Source organism: Poecilia latipinna, unplaced genomic scaffold, assembly GCF_001443285.1.
Source record: "Poecilia latipinna isolate Pla-1442-1.1 unplaced genomic scaffold, P_latipinna-1.0 Scaffold1077, whole genome shotgun sequence".
NCBI lineage: Eukaryota > Metazoa > Chordata > Actinopteri > Cyprinodontiformes > Poeciliidae > Poecilia > Poecilia latipinna.
Window position 1 is genome coordinate 106,988 of NW_015113693.1, and position 24,406 is coordinate 131,393.

At 41.2% G+C, this 24,406-nt stretch overlaps 1 protein-coding gene across 1 annotated transcript; it reads left to right on the forward strand.

Moving 5' to 3' along the window:
- The first annotated feature begins 59 nt into the window (after positions 1–59).
- Positions 60–17,156, forward strand: LOC106959411 (ubiquitin carboxyl-terminal hydrolase 31). The gene is made up of 16 exons (XM_015051971.1): positions 60–1,586; positions 5,323–5,460; positions 5,540–5,628; positions 6,496–6,588; positions 7,026–7,161; positions 7,342–7,504; positions 8,716–8,896; positions 8,982–9,093; positions 9,164–9,258; positions 10,463–10,540; positions 10,660–10,789; positions 11,694–11,813; positions 13,155–13,380; positions 13,459–13,617; positions 14,865–15,017; positions 15,114–17,156. The coding sequence occupies exons 1-16, from the start codon at positions 1,044–1,046 to the stop codon at positions 16,592–16,594; spliced, it is 3,897 nt and encodes a 1,298-aa protein (XP_014907457.1). The 5' UTR covers positions 60–1,043; the 3' UTR covers positions 16,595–17,156.
- The last annotated feature ends 7,250 nt before the right edge of the window (positions 17,157–24,406 follow it).

A 24,406-nucleotide genomic window follows, 5' to 3' on the forward strand; every position in this document is an offset into this window, starting at 1 on the left:
AAATATCTTCTTATAATGATCATACATTATACTGCTTTGTGATCGCGGTGGCCTTTATAATAAAATGAGTAAAAGATGCTTCGTGTTTATCCCGGATGTTCTGCTGAGCGGGTCCAGATGTTCGGATGTTCTCCCTCTGGAAGCATCTGGCTGCTGCTCGGCTCTGTCCGGGAGGATGGAGCATCATCAGCATCACATGCTGCTGGACCTGCTCTCCTCCAACATGGACCAGTGTTTGGGCCTGACGTCAGCCGTTACCGCCCTGCCCGCCCGCAGTATCTCTGCCTACAAACTGATGATGGAGACGGGGAGCAGCGGCCTCGCAATGGAGCCCATCCGGAGGCGGAAATAAGGCGCATTCAACCGAAGACCAACACTGGACGGACGGAAAGAGGGGGGGACAACTTTCGGATGGGGACAAGGCCGATAATCTCCACTCCTGGCCCGGGAAGCGATGCCTCTCCGCGGTCAGTCGCCAGGGAGCGGCGGGCTGTGTCGCTCCGGTCCGGGGCTTCCCTAGTTTGGCAGAGCGCCTGTGATTGGAGCGCTGTGGAGGTAATTTAGGGTAAATGTTTCCTAAACAATAATTTAAAAAAAGGAAAACACACATAATGGACCTGAATCCGGAGGAAATAGTCCACCTTTAACAGGGTGGAGCTGCGGGTTAATAAATGATGAGGCATTCCGCTCGGCTCTCTAATTGAGGCTGCTGTAGATGTTTATGTCCGACAGGAACTCCAGCGGTCCGATGTTGTGCCTCAACAATGGCACAGGTGCTTGTTTACCAGCTGGAGATGCTGACGGCTGCTTCCAGCCCCGGCTTTAACACCAAATACCCCGACTGTTGGCTGTTTATGCGATCCGACGCGCCGCTGCTGCCAGTGGGCTGATTCGGGTCTCATCGGGTTCTCCAGAACTGCGGGGCCTTTATGTTTCTGTGAAATATGCCCGGGCCTCGTCCAGAACAAAGTGATGGAGAGCAGATGTGAGCGACCAGCGGGGAAACCTTTCTGCAACTAAGGCGCAGCAGCAGGAGAGCCATCATGTCCAAAGCGGTCAGCAGCAAGGAGAAGAAATCCTTCAGCAAGAAGCTGTTCCGGAGGAGCTCGGTCCGATCCGTGGGGAGCTTCATGAACAGAGTCCTCCGGACCCTGTCCACGCTCTCCCACTTCGGAACCGACGAGCAGGCCGCCGACGACGAGAAGGACGAGGCGGCTTTGATACCGAGCACCACCGGAGGCTCCGTCCCGTCCGACGACAGCGACTGCGGGGGGTTCCCCTTCGGGGACAAGGTGCCCGGTGTCGCCGGGCTCAAGAACCACGGTAACACCTGCTTCATGAACGCCATCCTGCAGTGCCTGAGCAACACGGAGCTGTTCGCGGAGTACCTGGCTCTGGAGCAGTTCCGGGGGGGAGAGGCGAGCAGCGGCAGCAGCGAGAAGGCGAAGCCCAACGGGGCGCCGCTGGTCCAGAAGAAGGGGAGCAGCCAGCCGCAGGAGGCGGGAGAGGTGACGGAGCAGCTGTCCGGGCTGGTCCGGGCGCTCTGGACCTTCGAGTACACACCGCAGCACAGCAGGGACTTCAAGGTAAACTTTGGGGGAAATACAGGGGCGTTTCCAGAAAGTTTTAAAAGGGTTGTTCTGATAATAGTAGCAAAATATCCTCAAAAGTTTCCAAACAAAGTTTTGTTTAAGTATCAGAATACTTTTCAAGTATTACCAAGAATTATCCTAGAAGAAGATTTAGATTTGGGGTAATTTTCCTGTTATAAGAACATAAACACAGCACTGTAAAACATTTAAAGGTGGTTTAACTTGAAAATGAAAGTCCACCTGCTGCCCTGAAAATGCAAATTAAGTCAACAAGAAAATAGTTTTGGTTTTAACTCATAAATTAAAGTTCATGAAGTTGATTTAACAACAAGAGACAAGTTGTCTGAACATTGTTTTTAAGTCCATTAATCTTAAATTGTGAGTTTTAACTTAATGCTACAACTTAAACCAAATAATTATTTCACAAAATGCAAGAAAAAAATCTGTCCTCACCCAGTTAAAGAGCCACATTTCTCTGTTATTTTACTCACAATATCAATTTATAACAACTTATTTTACTGTAGAATAATTTAAATTCTTGTTTCAAATTGCAGGAACCAAATTTCTGACCTGATGATGAATTTTATGAAACATCTGAATGAATTCAGCTCAGAAACATTTAGTGTGAACAGAACATTATCCTCAAACTTTGCAAACTTCAGCTGCAGTAAAATAATTTTAATTCTAAGCTCTAAGTTTTAGACCAGGTCTCTTGATCACAATAAAACAGGTCTAAATCACAGCCACAAATAAATGAGTCAGTTGACTCTTATAAATTATGACTGTTTTAAACAATAGGTGTCCAAATGATTTGCCACTTGGGTCAAAAGTTTTGTAATCTTTTTAAAATAGTAATACAAAAGTAATTTTGTTAATTCAATTTTGTTTTTCCTACACAAACTAAACGTAATATTTTAATGAACAGAAGGACTGAAGCTGTTCAGTTTCCTAAATATTTGGGGTTGAAAATCTTGCAGTTGTGCAACAAGAGCTGGAATCGTGTCCTTCTCTCTTGCCGTATTTAGCCATGAGTTTCATGAACAGACGTGTCAAAATCTGCCTGTAAATTATAATTCATTGAATGTTTGTGGTTCCACTAGCAGTGACACTAAAAGTCTGGTTAATAAAAGTGGAATAATTTGTTTTGAACCTAAAAAGTTTTAATTTGTTGGCAAAAATCTTACCTGTCAAAATCAAAATCATGTCAAGGGCCATAATTGGCCCTCCTACCGCATGTTTGGACACCCCATTGTTTAGATCTCGCTTTAATTAATTAAAAACTATTAAACACCAATTTTAGTAATTTTACTTTGCAACACAAATTAACAGAGTTCTTCTGAGCAGCAGCGTTTAAAGTTGGTTTAAAGTGTTTTATAGTGTTTTATTTGGGTCTTTATTTAGGGTTCAAGCTGGAGAACTTGAATACTTTTCTCTTAAAAATCTAAAACTCTCCTCTTCATTTTTAAACCAAAAAGCCCAAAAAGCTGCAGGACTAAAGTTATTTCCAGAATCTTGCGGCTTTATTGCAGGTAAAACATGTTCAACAACACAATAAGTCAATCTAACAGAGTGATGCATTTGCTTTATAAAGGCCACGTCTTTTCTCCAGCCGTGTCCCTGAGCCGCCGTTACATTCACTCTAAAACCACATTTCAGAAATGAAAACTTTGCCTCACACACACATGAAAGCCTGCTCATCATGGGCATATTCCTTTCAGGCCTGCAGCCTATTTTCTTTCAAAAGCCCAAAAAAGCTCAGAAGAAAAGCTAAACTGAAAAGGGTCATTGAGCATCAGCTTTACTCTTGACAGTCTGACTATTTTTGGACCTTTTTTCCTTTTTTTTCTACCTTGGTTGCCAGTCAGGATATAAACAGCCTGATTGGATATAGATCATTATTGTTAAAGGCAGAAGCACTGAATATGTAGAGCCAAATGGAAAATTAGGCTGAATTCTTAGTCAGATTAGCAGGATTTGTATTTTTAGGTTCTCATTTTTTGGTACTTTTGATTTTCTGTACTTCAAGTTTGTGTTACGCCTCAAACCAGAACCGGTTCTCTACTGTCCTGCAACTTTTCAATCCATATCAGCTCTGAAAGCGACTGAATCACATCTATTTCATGTCAGTTTGTCCTTCAACACTCATTGGATTCAGATGTGTTCCAGTAGCAACGCAGCAACACTGCAAAGCCACAACATTTTACCAAGTGTTTCTGACTCATTTCTAGTGCAAAAACTTTGTACACTTGAAATAAGACGAACTAACTTCACAAGTAACTTTTCCGCGAGAAATATGAGCTTCTTGTAAGTCAACAATTCCTTAATATTAATAAGTTCTAGTTCTACTGGCGAGGTTGCCTAGCAACCCTAGCCAAGCCCAGCCCGTTACCTAGCAACCCTAGCCAAGCCAAGCCCGTTACCTAGCAACCCTAGCCAAGCCCTGCCTGTTACCTAGCAACCCTAGCCAAGCCCTGCCTGTTACCTAGCAATCCTAGCCAAGCCCAGCCTGTTACCTAGCAACCCAGTTCTAGTTCGACTGGCAGATTATTCTACTCATAACGTGGGAATGCTGTGTTATAAAATGTGTTAAAATCTGCCAGTGGAACTGGCACTAGATCCCATAAAGTCACTATTACATTTAACGCTACGGCTAATTCTCATGAATCCTCATCTGAAATTGAGGTTTAAGTTATATATTTTTTTTCTTTGCAGACCTTTTCCTCAGCGCCAGGTTCAGTGGAGGAGCCACAGAAGTAAACCTGTCCTCTCCTGCTGAGGCTCTCAGTTATTTGTTTTTACCTCAGAAGTTAAAAGGATCATGCAGAGAAGAGCTTTACAAACACATTCAGTGTTTGCTTCTCCAATATTTGACATTTGATTGGCAAGAAAGAAAAAAGAGTAGAGGTGACCAGACTGTTGTTTAGTTTCTAATTAAAATATCTTAGGACACTTGAAATAAGACAAAGCGGTAACATTATGCTCTGCATGAGACTGACATGACTCTGTCATGAACATGACGGAGTCTTCATAAATGTTTATGACTGAAACTTTTAAAGCAAAGTTGAACTGAAAGTTGAATTAAAAGTCCATTAGAAGTGTCATCTTGGCATTATTCGATAACTAAAGGCACATTAACTGCAAAGCTGCATTAAAACTTGCATTTATTTGAATGACACAACAATCAGCTAAAGTGTTACCGACAAAACTAACTTACAAACTATTCAGAAAACATGGGAGCTTGTTCTAAGGCAATAATTCTTTAAATTGATTTTTTTAAAGTACTAGCTCCACAGGCAAATTATTTCACTTATTTTATTTATTTTTTAACATCTACTTAAATTCATAACAGGGGAAATGTCTTGTTACAAGTGAAATAATCTGCCAGTGGAACTAGAACCTTTTTTTTATTAATATCATTGAGTTATTGACCTAAAACTCTCTCCTGTATTTTGTTTAAATGTTACCAGTACGTCAGTTTTGTTCTAACTCAGGTAGAGCAGAAATGCGTGGAAAGGTTTTGTGTTTTTGCAGTGTGAAGCTTCAGTTCGTTGTCGTTTCATTAAAAGGTTTTTGTGGAGCTCTGCTGACCTTTGAGGTCGTGCTGATTGCCGCCCCGGTCAGACTCGCTGAATATTTTATGATGGCACAATGTCAAAGGAGCCCAGCGGGTCGCAGAGCAGGAAACCAGCCTGTGTAAACGCCGGGTTGTTTCTCTTCCTGCCGCCTGCAGAACGTCGTGTCGAAGAGCGCCCTGCAATTCAGAGGGAACTCCCAACACGACGCGCAGGAGTTCCTCCTCTGGCTGCTGGACCGAGTCCACGAAGACCTCAACCAGATCATCCACCCGGACAGCAGACCCCCCAGGAAGGTGAGCGCGCTTTCAGGCTGCATGTGATGCTGCAGAATCAGCAGAGGAATTAGGGTTAACGTGTTCTGCGCTGTGTCAGCCTCCAGTAGAGGAAGAAGCGGTTCCTGAAGGATCTCCGCTGCCAGCGCCTGGATCTTTTGTTCAGGAACTGTTTCAGGCTCAATACAGGTGAAATCCTCACTTCTTACTGTTTATTAAACCTTTATGCCCCAAGTTTCAAATCTCCACCAGGATATTTTTGCTTATTTGAATTGTACGATGTTCTTTAAATGTCTTGTGAGTAAATTTGCCTGTTTCAATATCCAGGAAGTTTAGCAATTTACCGTCTATTAAACGAGTGTTTCATCAGAGTAAACCGAAGAAAAACATAACAACCCAACATCGGCTGTGCAACGTCTCCCCTTTCAGAAACGGTTTGAAGTTTTCAGCTCGCGCAAAGTGTTTCAGAGTTCTGTAAAAATGTATCGTTGGTGACATCTTTCAGCTGATGAGGGTTAAACATCGCTCTGCTCACAGGAAGATATAAAAAAAACAACTAAATCTCCAGCATATTACTAAGGATTTCCCCGGCAGCATCATTAGCCTGGCGGGCCTCCAGGTTTACTTGTCCCCCACCAGGCTAGGCATCGTTCTTTTTTTGCATCTTTAATGATTTCTACGTTTTACGTACACAGCCTACAGGAAAACATGTTTTATTTAGTCCACTTCTGTATTTGATTTGTTGTTGATGTTTTCTTTCCAAAATTTCCCGTCAACTTAACATTTTTTTGACACAAAAACATGATGAGCAGCTGGTGAACTGCCAGATTGGGACGCCAACAACTTCAATAAGATAACTAAACCATTTGTTTGATAGAAATTATTTACAAGATAAAATGGAAAATATGGTGGTGAAATGGGTTATTAATGCTATTTTTCAGATACAGAGGGGACAAAAGGTGTAAACATATTTATTTGTAAAAAAACTTTGGCTAATTGTGACGGTTCCGGTGAAGCTGACCGGATCTGTTCTGGTTCTCCTGTGTGACCCTTCAGGTCTTCGCTGACTTGTCCTCACTGCCAGAAACAGAGCAACACGTTCGATCCTTTCCTCTGCATCTCACTGCCAATCCCAGTACCTCACACCCGGTAAGGAAACGCTGCAGCTGGACCTGGATCGAGACAGAACCAGGCCGGTTCTGATCCTGAACCCAGTTCTACGGAAGAGGAGGAGGGCCACTAAACCCCTGATATTTTAATCTCTAAGAATAAAGTCAGATTTTTTTTCTAAAATAGTCAGATGTCAAAAAGAAACAATTTTGAATTTGGAGATTAAAGTTTTTTCCCCTAATAAAAGTCCTGATTTTAAGATTTAAGTCAAAATTCTAAAATTAATGTCAATCCTTTTTTTCTCTATAAAAGCCAGAGTTTTTGTCTTGTTTTTCTAAATAGAAATCTATTTTTCCTTCAGTAGGCTGAATCCTTTTCTGTAAAATAAATTTTCTTCCGTAAAATTCAGGGCAGGGAAAAGCTACATTCAGACGAAGCATCAGCTTATGACTCCAGTCGTCTGCCGTGTCCTGCAGGCCTCTGTACGTGACGGTGGTGTACCAAGGGAAGTGTTCTCACTGCATGCGGGTCGGGGTGGCCGTGCCGCTGTCGGGCACCGTGTCCAGGCTGCGGCAAGCTGTGGCTCAGGAGACCAAGATCCCCGCCCAACAGGTACAGGCCACTTTATTCTGCCAAAAATAAGAGGATTTCAGAAATATGTGCTGCTGAAAGCGTGACGTTAGAGAAATGAGGATTAGATGTTATTATTAGACGTCCGGCGGTGTTTGATGTGTTATTAGTGCCTGCGCCTCTTCAGCCCACACGCTGTTTGTGTCTCCTGTTGCCGGGCAGATCGTCCTCACTGAGATGTACTTCGATGGCTTTCACCGCTCCTTCTGCGACGACGACGAAGACCTGGAGATCATTCAGGAGAGCGACTCCATCTTCGCTTTCGAGACGCCTGAGCTGTTCAGGCCGGAGCAGATCCGGTCCAAACGGGGCGGGACCACATCAGGTGCATTCCTCCAAATGCAAAACGTATTCACACTAAAGCTGCAGCTAACGATTCATCGATTAATTTGACAAAAAACACTTAAGCTTACCTTATGCAACTTTAGAAATACATTTGAAAAAGGAAGTAAAACATTCAGTGTCTTTTTTAAATAAGAAGATAAACATTTCTTTTGTCTACATTTGACCAACATTATTTTAACATCAACGTGTAAAAAGTTTGACCCTTCCTGCATTAATACAGTTTATTAATTTTTACATTAATTGATTAATAAAAGGTGCTTAAAACAATTTTTTAACTTCAGATTTTGAACCAAGTGAAGCTGAAACTGGTAGATTATGTTTCCATATAAAGAAGTTTTTATTTTTATCTTAAATACAGAATGTATTTTTTGTACAGTTTGGCTTCATCACGGCTCTGTGTGTTGTTGTTGCAGCTAATTGGCCTTTTTCAGTCTGAATACTCCAGTTAACGATTAACTCATGATCAATCCGATTAATCGTTTCAACCTTGAATTTGATCACATTTTGGGATTTTATGTGACAAAGTGGTGTGTAGTTCTGAAGGAATGTGAGGTTAACATAAATCTGAAAAGTGTGGCGTAAATTTTTACTCTTCCAGAGCCAATACTTCTTATAATCACAAGTCTTCCCAGGTCTCTACCAGCTTTTTACATCTAGACATCGACATTTATGCTTCTGCTTCTTTGCAAATTAGCTCTGATTGGGTCTGAACTTTGACTAGGCCATTCCGACATATGATTTACTTTTGATCTTTGCAATGTTCTTCAGCCTTGAAGCCCCAGACTGATGTATATTCAGAGCAAAATGTCTATATGTGTATATATACAAAAATAATGCACATCTATATTTTATAGTATTTTAAATATAAATTTGAGTACAGCAGCGATGAGCTGATGATGCCACTGCCATGAACAAACTGTTATTTTTGCTTAAAATGCTTAACTTTTAACGTAGTGATCAGTTTTTTGCTCAATCCTAGCTGAAAAGCATTGTTTTATACCTACTTTTATGCTAAAGTGTTTAAAAACATACCAAAAATGTCAAATCAGAAGCCTCATGACCCCCCAAATAATAAACCTTTAAATTGGAAGCTTTTCTGTAATGAAATGTGAAAAGAAAAAGGAGAAATTAGAGATGGAGCTGTTGGGGGAAATATTTTTTACAGTGCAGATTGTTGTGTGCTGCTTTCAGGGAGCCCACATGCAAACCTCAATCAGAACAACCTGAAGTACGGGACGGACAACAACAGGATCTCGGGCCAGATCCCAGAGCCCAGCACGCCGCCTCAGAGCCCCAACAAGAACAGCGGCCAGGCGGAGAAGATCGTGCTGCTGGTGTGCAACCGGGCCTGCGCCGGACAGCAGGGGCGCAGGTCCTGCACCCGTCACCTCTGGGTCAAAGCTTCAGCCAATAAGCTCCAAGCTTTCTAAACCTCGTTGTTCTCATGATGCCTGCAGGTTTGGGAATCCCTTTATCCTCTACTTGGAGCGCACAGTGACGTGGGACACGCTGCAGACAGAGATTCTGGAGAAGATGCGGCATCTTTTGCGTCCCGGCGCCATCGTTCAGGTAAATCCCTTTAAATATGAAATGTTTGTTTGTGCTGCTTTAATGTTGCAGTTCCTTTGACTTCCTGCAGGTGGGGCCCTTCACGTTGCGTGTGGTGGGAGTGGTGGGAATCACATACCTACTGCCTCAGGAGGAGCAGCCGCTCTGCCATCCCTCTGTGGAGAGGTAATACCATCCACCACCACAGGGGGGCAGTAGTGGATTAAATGGATCCACTGATTTTAACCTTTATGGTGCATGGATTAGATTTAAAACACAAAAAGTAAAAGAATAAACACAAATTAAAAGCAGCAAAACTTTCAGTGAAACAGGAAATAACTGTTGATCGAAACGACCACAAAAGATTAAAATCAGTCAAATCTGACTTCCTGGATGGAAATAAAACAAAGGATGGAGAGAGAAATGTTACACAGCACTGGAAATTCAAAAACCACTTGAAAAACAAAACTTTTAATTCTGTTCTGTCGGTTTTAATTCGTTGGTTCCCTGGGGTATAATACATTTAAATACACAGCTATTTTCATGTGTTATATGTTTTTCCCCCTTCTTGGAGACTGGATAACAGAAATGGATCTGTAACTTTATAGTTGTATGTCACAGAAATCCGTACATAATAAATTACTATATAAACATCTGTAGATACTTTCAAAAATAAACCTTTTGTGTGTTTTATAGGAATTGTTTGAGATGTCATCCACAGATTTCCCTCCAAAAAACAATTTCTTAATCCCTTGTAAACGAAAAAAACTAACAAAAACAAAACAACAACAAACACACTTCTACCCTGAATATAACCTAGAAAACGTGTTTATCCCACCAATTAATGCATATGAAGCTTGGACTATGCTGCCATCTAGTGGTCACATTAATCTCCAGTCATGCCAATTTGGATATTTTCTTACTACTTAAATTTATACAAGATGTATTTATAAAGTTCAAATTAACAATCTCTAATTGTGAATAGAATAAAATAATCATTTTATTCGCCTCAGATGTGTCGGCAGCAGAATAACGTCCATATAGAAAGCAAACCAACGTAGCAGAAATGAAGTCAATGATTGCAAGTGGATTTAGGCAGCAAGTGGTGAAAATTGTGTGATTTTCACTGCTTTTAGAAAGAAAAAATGAAATTTCCCTCCATTTCTGAGCATGAGTTAAAGCTACTGTACGGAAGCATTTTACTGCCAGAGTGGGGAAATAAATACAGGAGCAGCATCTCGTTAACATTTTAACGAGATGCTGCTCCTGTATTTATTTCCCCACTCTGGCAGTTAAACGCTTTTCTACTTCTGTAATAAAACATGAATGTATTTATTTTTTTTTTAGCAGGGGAGGATACAGTATTAACATGAAAACTATTTTCCAACAGGGCTTTCAAGTCCTGCGGCCCAGGAGGTCCACCTCATGTCAAGATTGTTGTCGAATGGGACAAGGAGACAAAAGACTAGTAAGTGCCAAACACACTCCTCATTAAGCAGCGAGCAGATGTGTGTGTGTGTGTGTGTGTGTGTGTGTGTGTGTGAGGCGCCACGCCTCCTGTGTGACTCTGCTGTGCCACGCCCGCAGTCTGTTCAAGAGGACGGAGGACGAGTACATCCCGGATGCGGAGAGCGTGCGTCAGGTGAAGGAGCAGCATCTGCAGCCGCAGACCTGTTCGCTGGCCCAGTGCTTACAGCTGTACACCAAAGAGGAGCAGGTAGGCCGGGCCGACCCGGTTCACCGCCGGGCCGGAACCGATGAGTACAGACAGCGCCTCTCAAAACTATTCTTAGCCATTGAACTTTTCCACGTTTTGTCACGTTGCTTTAGACGTGTTTATTGGGATTTTATGTAAAAAAGCAGCACAAAGTAGGAGACATTTGGGAAAATGGAAGAAAAAGGAATTATTTTAAAATTACAAATGAGTGTTGAATGGGAATGTAACCCATCATTCATCATGGACGGTTCACACACACACACACACACACACACACACAATTCTTAAGGATATTTTAATCAGTCAAACAATCAGTGAGAGAAATTAAGGAAGACTGGATTAAAATGAGTCTTCACATTTACCGTTTTGTCAAAACAGACCAAACCAAAAACATGATTGAAGGAAAATGTTTGATGGTTTTAAAATATTTAGAAAATCAATCAAGTTTATCTGTAAAACCCATTTCAATAACAAGACATTTCAAAGTGCTTCACATCCTAAGAACACAAAGAAACAAAAGCAACTCTGACCAGGTGGGTTTTTAGACTAGATTTAAAGGAACACAGTGTTTCTGCGTTTTTTCAGTTTTCTGGAAGTTTGTTCCAGAAAACATAGAAAGCTCTACATAGAAGCTGAAAGCTGCTTCTCCATGTTTGGTTCTGGATGCAGAGCAGAACCAGAACCAGAAGACCTGAGAGGTCTGGAAGGTTTCAGAGAGATAATTTTGCATAATAAACTAATGTGCTGGACTTTTAGCCAGTCCAGACTTGAACGAATGGGATTTAAACAGGTGCTGTAAGAACAATTCAATGCTAACAGGGAGCTTCACTCCAAATCAACAGAAGTTTATCCGAGTCTTTTTGTGTTCTTTGAGATATTTCCTAAATATTTCCCTGACCTCCAGCTCGCCCCGGATGATGCGTGGAGATGTCCACACTGCAAGCAGCTGCAGCAGGGCAGCATCAAGCTGAGTCTGTGGACGCTGCCAGACATCCTCATCCTTCACCTCAAGCGCTTCAGACAGGTACACACATCTCTGGATGACAGTTTGATTTCCCTTCCAGTACCAATATCTGAGATTTAGTACCAGCTGATGCCAATCCGATACATGAAAGCAGTAATGTTTCTTTTTTAAACACAGGCGTAAATGTGCTGAATTGCATATTTATTTGCCATTTCTTCGCCAGTACAGCACCCTTTACACCAACAGCTTCAGAAGCTTGGTGAAACATGTCAAAACAACTTTAATTTGTTCAGTCAGTTCAATTAGGGGTAGAACAGCCAATGGAAAAGAAATAATAAAGAAACTGACAAAAACTAAGTTGACTCACGTAGTCAAAAATGTAAGAAAAAAAATAAACTGACAAATTTTCTTTCAAATGGTTCAGAAAGTATAGTTAGGAATTCTGAATAATAAAATAATAAAGCATGACGTTGAATCCGAGCAAAAAGCACAGAATTAGATTAAATAGATCAACCAATCAAGTTTATTTGTATAGCACATTTCAACAACATGGTATTTACATAATAAAACAACAAAAAATTGGAAAGACATTTTTCCAAGTTTTGTCATAACATGTCAAAATGTTGATTAATGTTCCATTAATAATGTCTCAGCAGTAACTAACCAGCTGGGATTTTAGTATAGAGTTAAAAGAACTCAGTGTTTCGACTGTTTTGCAGTTTTCTGGAAGTTTGTTCCAGATTTGAGATGCATAGAAGCTGAATGCTGCTTCTCCCTGTTTGGTTCCGGTTCTGGATACAACAGTAGATCAGTAAGCCGTTCAGTGATTTATAAACTAACATCAGTACTTTAAAGTTTGTTCTCGGAGCTGCAGGGAGCCGGTGTAGATCAACATCAGGACCGATACAGATATTAATATCAGAACAGACAAAGGCTCAGCCCAACATAGATATACACAGTTAAGACAGGGTGCAACACAAATATGTACATATACATACATTCATGGGTCATCTATCACAATGCTGTTTAGTAAGGATGCAACAGTAGAATTTGTGAAACGGAAATAAGGATCCAAATACGTGAAAATTGGCCCTTTGCAGAGGCAGGTGAATTATTCCAAAGGACGAGTTTGTCCAAGATGTCGTGGAAGGAGGTTCATCTCTGATCCATCACAAAAAGATGTTCTTACGGGCAGCATAGGAGAGAATAACCTGCCAGGACCAGGACTAAATCTGCTGTCCCTGTATCCTAACGAGAGTCAAGGAAACTCCAAATATGTCGCTCAGATCTTTCAGGACGTCCGACTAACACATCGGAATCAATGAATATATGAACCCGGTGCTGACTTGCATTCAACACAGTTAATTGTTTAAAAATATTGTTCATGTTTGTGTCTGTCAGGACGGGGATCGGCGCGTGAAGATGCAGAACATGGTGAAGTTCCCTCTCACAGGCATGGACATGGCACCGCACATGGTGAAGAGGAGCCAGAGCAGCTGGAGTCTCCCGTCCCACTGGTCGCCGTGGAGACGGCCCTACGGCATGGGCCGGGACCCCGAGGACTACCTGTACGACCTGTACGCCGTGTGCAACCATCACGGCACCATGCAGGGGGGGCACTACACAGGTAGGCGTGGCCGGGTCGCAGCGTTGGCTCCGGTGACTCCATTTTGTCTAAAACATTTTCCTCCTTTGTGACTTGCAGCTTACTGTAAGAACTCCATCGACGGCCAGTGGTACTGCTTCGACGACAGCGACGTTCATCCCATTTCTGAAGACGATGTGTGCAAGCAGACGGGTTACATCCTGTTTTATCAAAGACGAGCTACCATCCCGTCCTGGTCTGCCAACAGCTCAGTTGGAGGTAACCTGTACTAAGATCTCGTTCCATCAGGCGAGGCTGAACTGACTGAATGAAACAGGCTCTGCTGCACAGCTATGTCAATGCAACTGCATACAAAATCCTGACAAAAACACGTGGAAGCACAACTAAGTCAGCTGTTTTTAGGGCTGAATCGTGATCAATCGATTACTGAAATAAACTAATTTAGCCAAGAGGTAATTGTTGAAACTGGAGCATGGAGACTCATGAAAAAGGACTTTTGCTAAAACAACAACACAGTCAGAGCAGTAATTAAACCAAAGTTGTTTAAAAAATAAAACACTTCTGCATTAAAGATAAAAACACCATTGTCTTTAAATATGTCCTACTCAAAACTCCTCAAAGTGGCAGAATTTTAGTATCAACCAGTTCAAATTCTGTAAAAAAATAATTATATTTTGCTACCCAATTATTAAATCAATCCATCCATCCGTCCATCCATCCATCCATCTGTCCATCCATCCATCCGTCCTCTAGCACCCTTGTCCCTCTGTGGGGTCGGGAGGTGCTGCTGCCTCTCCAGCTAACGTTCTGGGCGAGAGGCGGGTCACCCTGGACGGGTCACCAGTCTGTCACAGGGCAACAGTTATTAAGTGATTAATCCAAATAATAACGGTTATCTCTGCACTGTATGGTACAAGCAGAAATTGCTCAACTTTTAACATAAGATGTTTTTTTAGCTACAATTGATCAAGTGTTCACTAAATTGTTATTGCATTTTAGGCAATAAAATATTTTCTTATTTTAAAAAGTAATTTAATTACTTAATTTGCTTTTCATGCACTTGTAATGTTGCATAAAAATTCTTAAGTGATTAAATGAAAAACTTGTAGAATGTGCCAATTGTTTTTATCCGCCAGTAATTGATTGGAGAAATTATTATAAATAATCGCTATTGGCAAACAAAACAAACCATCATCCTTTTAAGTACTTCCTGTTGTTGTCTTTGTGGTTTTTGGCAGTAGTAACAGCCGGTTGTTGATCACATGACCAGTATGATGCAAAAAAAGAAAAAGTTTCCATTGCAGTTTTGCGAAATACATCTAATTTGATACGCCAAAAAAGTGTTTTCAAAACTGTCATGTTTCCATTGAGCTAATTTATTCTCGTAATTTCAATTTGTGCAATTTTATGGTTAATGGAAACTTTTGAAAATTAGAAGAAAATCCAGATTTTACATGTCACTTTTTTGTTATTTGGTTTTATTCGCCCTCTGCTTTGACCTTCAGGTTCCACCAGCTCCTCTCTGTGTGAGCACTGGATCAGTCGGCTGATGGGAAGCCGTCCTCCCAGCCAGGCCTCGTCTGGTTCCTCAAGACGCACCTCTCTAGCGTCTCTGTCCGAGTCCGCCGAGTTCGCCGGGGAACGGAGCGAGGACGACGGTGAGGAGCCCAGTCTTTCTCTGGACACACCTCTGTTGCTTCTGAGCATTGTGTCTCTATAAACCAACATTTGATGGTTGTGTTTTCACCATGCAGGCCTTTCAACCCGACCAGCCGTCAGAGGCATGCAGAGGCAAACGTTCTCGTCACGATCGTCTATTGCCAGCCCTCTAGTTCTGAGTGAAAATGGCACAAAGCCATCCTGGTCTCACTCAGCCAAGCTCCAGCTCCGCTCCAACTCTCCCTCACGCTTCTCCCTGGAGTCCCATTCCTCTCCGACTCTGGAGCGGATCGGAGAGGTGGTTGATATCCAGCCGACATCCCCGAGTTTCACCAGTTCACCTAAGCCAGAGAAAATGCCAGGAGGGAAGTCGGCCCTCGCTGCATTGGACACCAATGTGGGAACTAAGAGGCTAATAGAGCAGGGGCGCTTCAAGTCCGTGGTACAGGCAGAGCAGAGGAGCTTGAACCCAACAGGGGAAAACAACAACACGGAGCAGGTCAGTCCTCGACATGGAATAGCCCCAAAGGATGTGAAGCAAAGAAACGGGAGTGCAGAAAGTGTTGGCATCAAAAGGACCTCAGGCAAGACTGGGTTGGACGGTGAAAGAAGTCCCAGGAAACGGCCTCCCACTTCCTCAACGTCCTCCAGCTCCCTTTCCCCTGCGTCTCCAGCCATCGACAAGTCGCCGTCTCGAACGCAGTCCAAGAGTGCAGCATCCGCCTCGAACACCAAGGACAAAAGCTCTGTGCCGCCTAAATCAAGCAAGGGAGGTTCCTCAAGAACAGCGACGCCTTCCAAGAAAACATCTTCCCAAGCCACAGAGTCATTACATCCTGATGCGCAGCAGAGGAAGAGCGGCTCTCCGCATACCTCACAGCCCCAGAAGAGGGCGTCAAACAGAGAGGGGAGCGAGAAAAACTCAGCTGGGGAAAGGACTAGAGCAGCAGACAGGAGCGCTAGTCGGGAGTCTTCGCGGGCGAGCGCCGTGTCGGATCGGAAGGTCAGCCATGGGGGGGCTTCCTCCAGGCTGACTGCGAGTCGAGTTGAAGGCAGGTCAGGTAGAGCTGTGGAGGAGAGGCCAGCGGGCCGGAGCTCCAGCAGCAGCTCCTCTATGACCAGTCTCCGATCCTCAAGCGTTGGGGTTTCCTCCACCAGTTCAGCTCCGTCATCAAGGGGACCCAGAGGGACCAGCAAGACAGAGGACAAAGGTCTGTCCTTCTTCAAAACCGCTCTGAGGCCCAAGGAGAACCGCAAACCGGGCGAGAGCGGGAAATCGGATGCAAAAGCAATCCCAGAAGAAAGTGGCGGGGACACAACCCAGCGTGCGGCGAGCAAGAAAGTTCAGAATGCGGGTTCAGAACTGCACAGTTCAGCCAAAGATAAGGAATCCTCTAAAGTATCCGGTGCAGCTAAAAACTCTCTGCTGCCCTCTGCAAAATCCAAGCTCCCCGAAGCACAAACCTCGTCTCCAGCTGCCACGAAGGACCCAGCGAAGAAAGAACCGGCTAAAAAGACACTGCAGTCCAGGAAGATCCCAATCAATTCCTCACAAACTAGCCAGAGGTCCAAGTGATTCTTTAAAAGTCTGATAAGAGTCTTTCTGGTGCAGCTTTGAGGAGTTTTCCTTTCCTTGCCCTCCGACAAACATCTTTTAAAACCTTTCGGCGCTCACTGAATACCAGCTGCTGTAGAGGACGCGTACCTGAAAATTTATTTAGGAATGGATTTTAAACTAAAGCACTTTGTATGGATTGCATTGATTTTAAATAATATTCTAGTGTATTGTAAATACGCATGGACATGTATGGAAATGATTGCCTTGTTCTGTCTGTAGCACTGCTGGGAGAGGAACGTCTCAGTCGGAGCTGAAAGTGAAAAACAATGGAAAGCAGACACAACTGAGATATGTTCGCCACCAAAGGAGGTTTACGGAGATTCTCAACATGCTGATGCAGTGAATAATTTTCTGAAATCACTTTGTACTGCTCTCCTTCAGTATCGAGAGCCATACGTCAACAACAAACATCAGTGCCTCAGATAATCAGTAGAAATATTTACCCAAAACCGTTTAACTTGCAGAAATTTGTAATTGAATACATTGATACTAAGCACTGAACCTGTAATTTTAAGTAAAAGCTAAGCCTATTTAACCTGATCTACTGTTTACATATGCTCTTTGGTGTAGAAACTCTGCAGCAGCCTTTAATCTGCATTGTATTTTCCCGTCCAGCCAAAAATCGTTGAGAGGCTAAGAGGCGTCACCGACGTTGACCAATCAGAAAGCTGGGTTTGCAGCGGCTCTTAATGCTTCGTTTACAGGCGATACAGCTTAAAAATACCCCAAATTTTTCATTCCAGATACAATTTTAATACATTCTTTTCTCACTTTAAAAGACAGAAAACATTTTCATAAAGTGGCTTTTATTTCAGTCGTCCCTTCTATGGGTTGTATGACGGCAAATTAGAGCCAGGCTATGAGAAGTTTTGCTTAATTATGAGAATATGCAGGAATTTTTGTTTAATTACAAATGCACAGTCATAATATTAACAGTATAAAGAAGCAATTTTGCTAGAAAAACATCTTAAAAATGAGGAAAAAAGTTGTTAAAGAAGGAAAAAAGCTTATTCTTGTGTTGGAGTTCTCATAAAATTACAATATTGTAATATTATGGCTTTATCCTGGTAATGAAAAAAGAAAAACTAAATCTTAGCCTGACCATTATATTTTGTCATAGACTTGACCTGAATTCAAAGTCCAAATAAATAGAAGTCGTCAAACAAAATGGCCGCTAACATTACTCTTAACTATGGATTCCCAAGGAAGGGATTGGTGGGGAGAAAAAAACTGATTTTCCAAAAATGAAGTCTTCTAAAAACCTAAAATCTGATGAATGTATTTATCGCCCAGCTCTACCCGTTTCCGCTCAGCCATCTCATCTGTTGCCACCTCTGCTGGCTGCTGAAACTGACCTGAGATGCCCATGATTGTCATGAGCATCCGCCTCTTCAAACTGCCAGACATGTCCGAACATTCCTCTCAGATCAACACAGGGTTAATGTGAAGAACAACAAAAAATCAACACCATCTCACGCGACAGAACAACACATCCAAAGACAGCCGGGATGTCTCTGCTGGACGCCATAACTGTACATAGAGCGAGCGCTGTGGTGTGTTTTAGTCAGCACATCCTGTCTTCATCACAGCTTGTGCACATTTTTAGCTTGAGTAGCTCAGCACCACCATGTTAACAGAGGCAGAGAAGAGTTCATAGTTCTCCAAGTGTATGGCAGTTGTTGCATGATATATTGCTTATGCATGCACCCAACTATGCAAGCAGATTCACTGAGTATGTAGAAGTGCTACTCCTGGATGTGTATTTTACTTTGTAAATGTAGAGTTCTCAGAGAGCATGTGAAGGCATCCTCTATTAAAGCTTTGTTTGCACATTCCTTCAAAGTAAAACACGTTTTGTATGAATGATAAGTATTGCTCATTCGCCCTCTCAAAGTAAATCGGCTCACATGCAAATGAATCTCCTCTCTACTGTATTCATTTGTGTCACATTTTGTCCCTCACTGCTGCACTTTTTTCTTTTACTGCCTTCAACATGAGTTGAGCAACAAAAACATGCAGCCGGCTCTACTGTCTGCTTTCATGTTTCATAGTTTGGGGTTTGCCGCGAACAGTTTGGAGCTTTTTTATTTAACCTGATCGACTTCGACAGGCCGGGAATACTTAAGACAAGCACTTAACCAAGCTGCCTTCAGCTTTTGTCTGAGGGTAAAAAATTGGTGTGCAATATTTATAGCATAGTTCTAATTTTTTTTTTTTACTAAATCAACCATTTGACCATTTGGGTCAGAAAAATAAAAGATGGGTATCTTAACATACATTTTTAGTAACTTTATGTTTGTTAACATTTACTGTCTGCATATTTCAAAAGTTTAAACAAAAACATCATGAATGTTTCCTTGGAAAAAGCCTGAGTAAACATTATATATATATATATATATATATATATATATATATATATATATATATATATATATATATACCTTATTTTTTTTGAAGAAAGAAGGTAAGAAAAAAAGTATATATACCGTTTTTCAAAACATTCATGGTGTTTTTTTCAAGTGGAGTTCTGTTAAAGTAACAATTTTGTTAACTTAGTTTAACATACACAATTGTCCATTATTGTAGGGGAATAAAGCAATAGAAAACTTGTTTTATCTGTTGCTCATGCACCCCTCTTTCCAATGCAGCCCTGGGCAACTGCCCACTTGGTTCATGTCAAGAACCTGCATGCTAGTTGTTAAACATTTTTAGCAGTAAACAACAATCAAGCTAGCTACCTGTTAAGCTAGTGACCTGCCTAGCAGTTCACGCTAAGTCCTAAACCCTAAATTTTACAGCTACATGAATTCCATAAGTATTATTTTCTGACCCAAATTATGTCCTAAAATGTGAGAAACGGAACAAAGAAAAAAAACTTTCAGAGGAAATTCATATCTTTAAAATATGCAAATAAATCCTTGCAAATTGGTTTTCACAGGATATTCAGCCACCTTGAAGGATCTCCTACCTCTGGATTTTAATAACAGTTCATGCAAACTGTACTGTAGATTAAATGGTTAATGGTCTACAGGTATTTATGTGTCGGTTTGTGGTTCATTATGAGAAATGTTTAAGCACAGCAAACAGCTAAAATCCACAAATATGTGAGACTCCCTCTAAAAACGTTTACAACTGCCTTTTTAATAATTTGAACAGCAAATATAGCTTAATATGCATTAACATACATAGTGGAGACAGTTTGAGCACAACCGCAGAACCACAGGCGGCGTTCTGCTCTTGGATAAACAGCCAATCAGCATCAGGGGCAACAATGTAGTGTTCAGTTAAATGTCAGTGAAAGGTTTTGAGATTTGAGTTGGTTTAGGAAGGTAGGAAGGATTCTGTTTGGAGAATCAAGCTGGTAATTTATTAAACTTTCTGCTCGAAACAGATTCAGTCATTTTCAAACAACTCCAGTCTCAAAAAATCTCTTGAGATCAGACTGGCTGTCACATGGAACCTCTTTTAACTTTTATTTTGTAAAATCCAGCTTGATCAGAGAACTTCCTGCTATATTTAAGACACTGACTGCTCATAGCAACACCACAAAACCCCACTTCTACACATAGACACTGGTATCTTGACAATATTTGCTCAGCTTTTCTTCAGCAGGTAAAAGTCTGGAATTGAATTTTTATGAAGTTAAGGAGGGTTTATTTCAGCTGACCAAACAGGGAGATGAAAAACGGCTTCAAATTGATTTTGGGGACTAAATCAGGACGGTTATCCTGAGTGCCTGGCGGCTGCAGGGTGCTAACGTTGTGGGCTACATGCAGTAGACATTATTATAGGCTTATGTCTGTCACAAAAACTTTGAATCCTTTTCGATGCTGGTCATTTCAAAACTTTGCAATTGTAGTTATTCTGTTCCCAACTTTTTGTTGGTGATGTTTTTTACCGACTTGAATTTGTACCTGTCAGTAGAACTGCCAGCAAGAAGTCACTTTTGATTATGTCAAGTTTAATAATCTGCCACATTTTTTAGAGTGAACTGATCCAAATGGGTACCAGAACAACAATAAATGGGAATATTGCATAATATTGTTTTTGGGAAAAATAATATACCATGAAATGTAATTCTATGTAAGATCTAAGTATTTTTGTGATTGCTTAATTTACTTAGTGACAAAAAAGTAACTGATACCCACACAGGTACTAAATGAAAGTTGCATAGGCAGGAAACTGACCTGAAGTTGAGCTTTTTTATGTTGAAATAAGAAAACTGTCTAAATGTTTGGAGGCATTATCTTTTTACACAAACGCATGCATTCTTACATTGATTTTTACATTTCTATCCATAACATGTCTTCCTTTTGAGGGAGTTTTAGTGGTTGCAGTGATTTATTAATGTAGTACAATTGTGTAACATAAAACCTGGCAATTAAATATAATTTTTGTGACTTGCAGGACTTCTTGGTGGTTTATCCAGCATATTATTTCCACACTTCTCATTGCATCCTCTTGGTGGTGCCTGGTTTTTGACTGGGTGTCCAAAGAAACCAAAAACTATTAGTTTAAAGACAAAGAAAATCTGGACGTCTTGTTGCTTCTCATAAATGGCCTTTAGGTTGAACCTACTGGATGGTTATTTATTGCGCCGCCAGATCTAATGCTGTCACAAAAGCAGATGATGTGTTATTAAACTACAGCACCATCATTTATTTAGAGCTGATTCAATTGTGGTGTTATTAGTTTGGCCCAAGGCTGAGAGCGTTAAGAGTTAATGTCGCCTGTTTGTCTTTGTATGCTTGTAATTTGGTGGAACCGTCGTCGGTTTCCAGGCTTTCAAATCTCACTCTCTCACCTCTCAGTCAGAAAAGTGATGAGAATTTAAAAACCGCCCTTGGTGTGAAAAGGGCTGCAATACGCTCCTTTAACACGTAATGGCACGCTGTTGAGCTTTATAAAGAAAAATGTGAGGCTCCTCCTCAAACAACATACATGTTTGGTTTTAATTTGAAAATCCAGAGACTGCAACCTGGCAGCGCGTAGCTCTGAAAGCCAGCCAGCCTCCTCCGGTGTTGAAATCAATAATCATTTGCCAATTGTATCAGTTCCAAGAGAGCATCATTAGGAAGACCTCTGAGGAGAATTCAGCAACTGCTTTCAATATTTAACACACAAAGCCTGACATTACTCTTCTTGACTCCTGAATAAAGCATCCAACTTGCTGAATGAGTTTACATGCCAGATTAATGTGCTCGATGCGGCGTAGAAAAACAATCTAATTGTATTGATTGGTCCAATTTTGGTCTCCCTTGGGGCCAAATTCAATCCTTGATGCTGAGGCAACTTCTCCAGCTGAGGACAGAAGAAAAGCAAGATCTTCCTTTTCATCTCTGCTTGGATGGATCAGAGCGTTTACAGAGTAAAGGTGACACAAAGACTAGTAACTCAGCAACAACTGAACCTTAATATTCATGTTGGGGAAAACTGAATCATTAAAATTGATAGCTCACTGCAATGCTGCTAAAAATATTTGCCCCTCCTTTCGTTCCCTGTTTTTGGTGACTAGCTGTGTTTGCATTACAAATGTGTGGAAAAACTTAGTCAATATTCCACTAAGGTAAAAAATAAATAAATAAATAAATAAAATTTCGCAATTCTGGTGTTTGCATTAAATAAGAGACGCAATTAAAATTTACACAATAAGTCATTAAAAACATGCAGCGCCACCATCCTTCAACCACTTCCTGTCGTCGTCTTCTTTGTGGTTTCCACCAGTAGTAACATCAAGTAACTCATGTGATGAGAAAAAAGTGTTTCTGTTAGTTTTACCAAATAAATCAATTTCAATATGGTGAAAAAAAACTCATCCTAGCACCAAAACGTTTTATGGAAAATTAGTTTTTACAAAATTAGCATGTTTTCGTTAAGCAAATTTATTTTCAAAATGTCAAAATCCGCAATTATATGCTAAATAAAAATGCAGCTACTTACTCCTACTACTTCTTGGAAATTCATAGAAGAAAAACAAAACTGGAAGCATTTGTTACGTTTTTTACAATGAAATGATTCAAACCGTTTGAAAAACCTGTTCCCCTCCTCACCTGTGGTGGCGCTGCACCAAGAACCACTGAAGGAAATGACAGAAAACCTCGGAAGATGACACAAAAGATATTCATGCAATGTTGCTTGTTTGATGTCAAAATTTAAGTGTGACAAAATAAATCGAAAACAGACTGAAGAGTTTTGTATCTCCATTAAGAGTCTCTGAGATAAAATGCTACTTCCAATAGATTTATTTATTTCATGAGGGTTTGTGTTGCATTTCAGTAATTCTTCATTTTGGAATACTTTTCATGTGATATTGATCTAGGGCATTTAAAGCCTCAAGGATTTCAATTCTATATCTTTTTCTTCAAGCTCACATGAAAGATGAGTCAACAGCAGATTTTGAAAAAAAATCAAAAGGCAAATTGCAGTAGGTAGACTAAACACTTAGATTTTATGGATCAGTTTAAATTTTATTACCAAGTTTAAAAAGCTTGAAAAATTTAGTACTTCACAACTTTGAATAATTTTTGCTAATTGCTTTTCTGCTGCAGGCAACTAGAGATCCGGTTCAAACCAACTTAGATTAAACTACAAATTAATCTGCCCTCATTCAAATGACAGCAAATTTACATCACAAATAGATTTAATTTAGAGATAATGATAATTACATCACATTTTAGACACAGAAAATCTAAAAATCCTAAAAATGTGAAACCAGATATATCACAATCATTTTTTTCACTGTTCTTCAAAACAGAAATACATTTGACACACAAAACCCCCCTGCTGGAACCAAAGACTGTCTAAAACAGAAAGAAACTTACCAACCATGATGTTATCAATGCAAATGTAACAACCGAGTCGATTGTTTTCAGCAGCAGGACTTCATCTTTATGCAGAATCTTGACTTTAAGGAAATAAACAATAGAAAGCTGGGAAATAACAACATGGTTAATTTCACAGCAAAGACAGATAGTTCCCTTAAGGCAACAGCAGGTGATGTTTGTGAGCATAAAGTTGTAAATATGCTGTTTTACTATGATTCTAACTTTTTATGCATCACTGGTTTGCACAAACCAGGGGTCCCCAAACTACGGCCCGCCGGCCGGATCCGGCCCGCCACGTCATTTGGTCCCGCCCCCTGAACAATACCGGGTCCGGCCCGCCTCCTCATACCAGAGAGCATTCAGTGTTTTTTGTCATATATTGTATTTTCTGGTTTATATGTGGATTTTTCTTCAACCACCAGGGGGCTCTTGAGCAGATGTGAAACTAACTTTCCCTCAATGGAATGTATACCAGTCAGTCCCAGTCACAGTTTCACTCACGGTTTTTTCCATTTGCATTCTGGGTAAAAATCTATCTAAAAGCGCGAATGTCTCCTCGTCGTCGGCCCCCCGTCGACAAGAATTTTCTAAGGTTTCTTTCTCCAAAAACTAAGACCGGCCCCCGACCAGAAAAAGGAACAGCTATGTGGCCCTCGCAGGAAAAAGTTTGGGGACCCCTGGCACAAACCGTCTGTTAATATAGAAGGGCCTGCTAATAAAAACACGTATTGACCCTTTGCAACTACGTCACTAAATCATTCGAGGCGCCATGATGGACGTCAGAAGTGAGGGACGGGAGTATTGAACAGAGCTACTGAAACTGCTTTCCAAAGTTGTTTTTGCCCGTTTATCCGTGGCTTCTGGTTCCACTCGAGCTAATTTGTCTGTTAACGTAACTCAACTAGTTGGGGCTCATAAACGGCGGGATTTACAAAAGTTGGAAACA

Coding starts and splice junctions, on each gene's coding strand:
- LOC106959411 (XM_015051971.1), top strand. CDS start 1,044: ATGTCCAAAGCGGTCAGCAGCAAGGAGAAGAAATCCTTCAGCAAGAAG. Junction 5,461..5,539: donor ACAGCAGACCCCCCAGGAAG/GTGAGCGCGCTT, acceptor GCGCTGTGTCAG/CCTCCAGTAGAGGAAGAAGC. Junction 13,381..13,458: donor GCAGGGGGGGCACTACACAG/GTAGGCGTGGCC, acceptor TGTGACTTGCAG/CTTACTGTAAGAACTCCATC.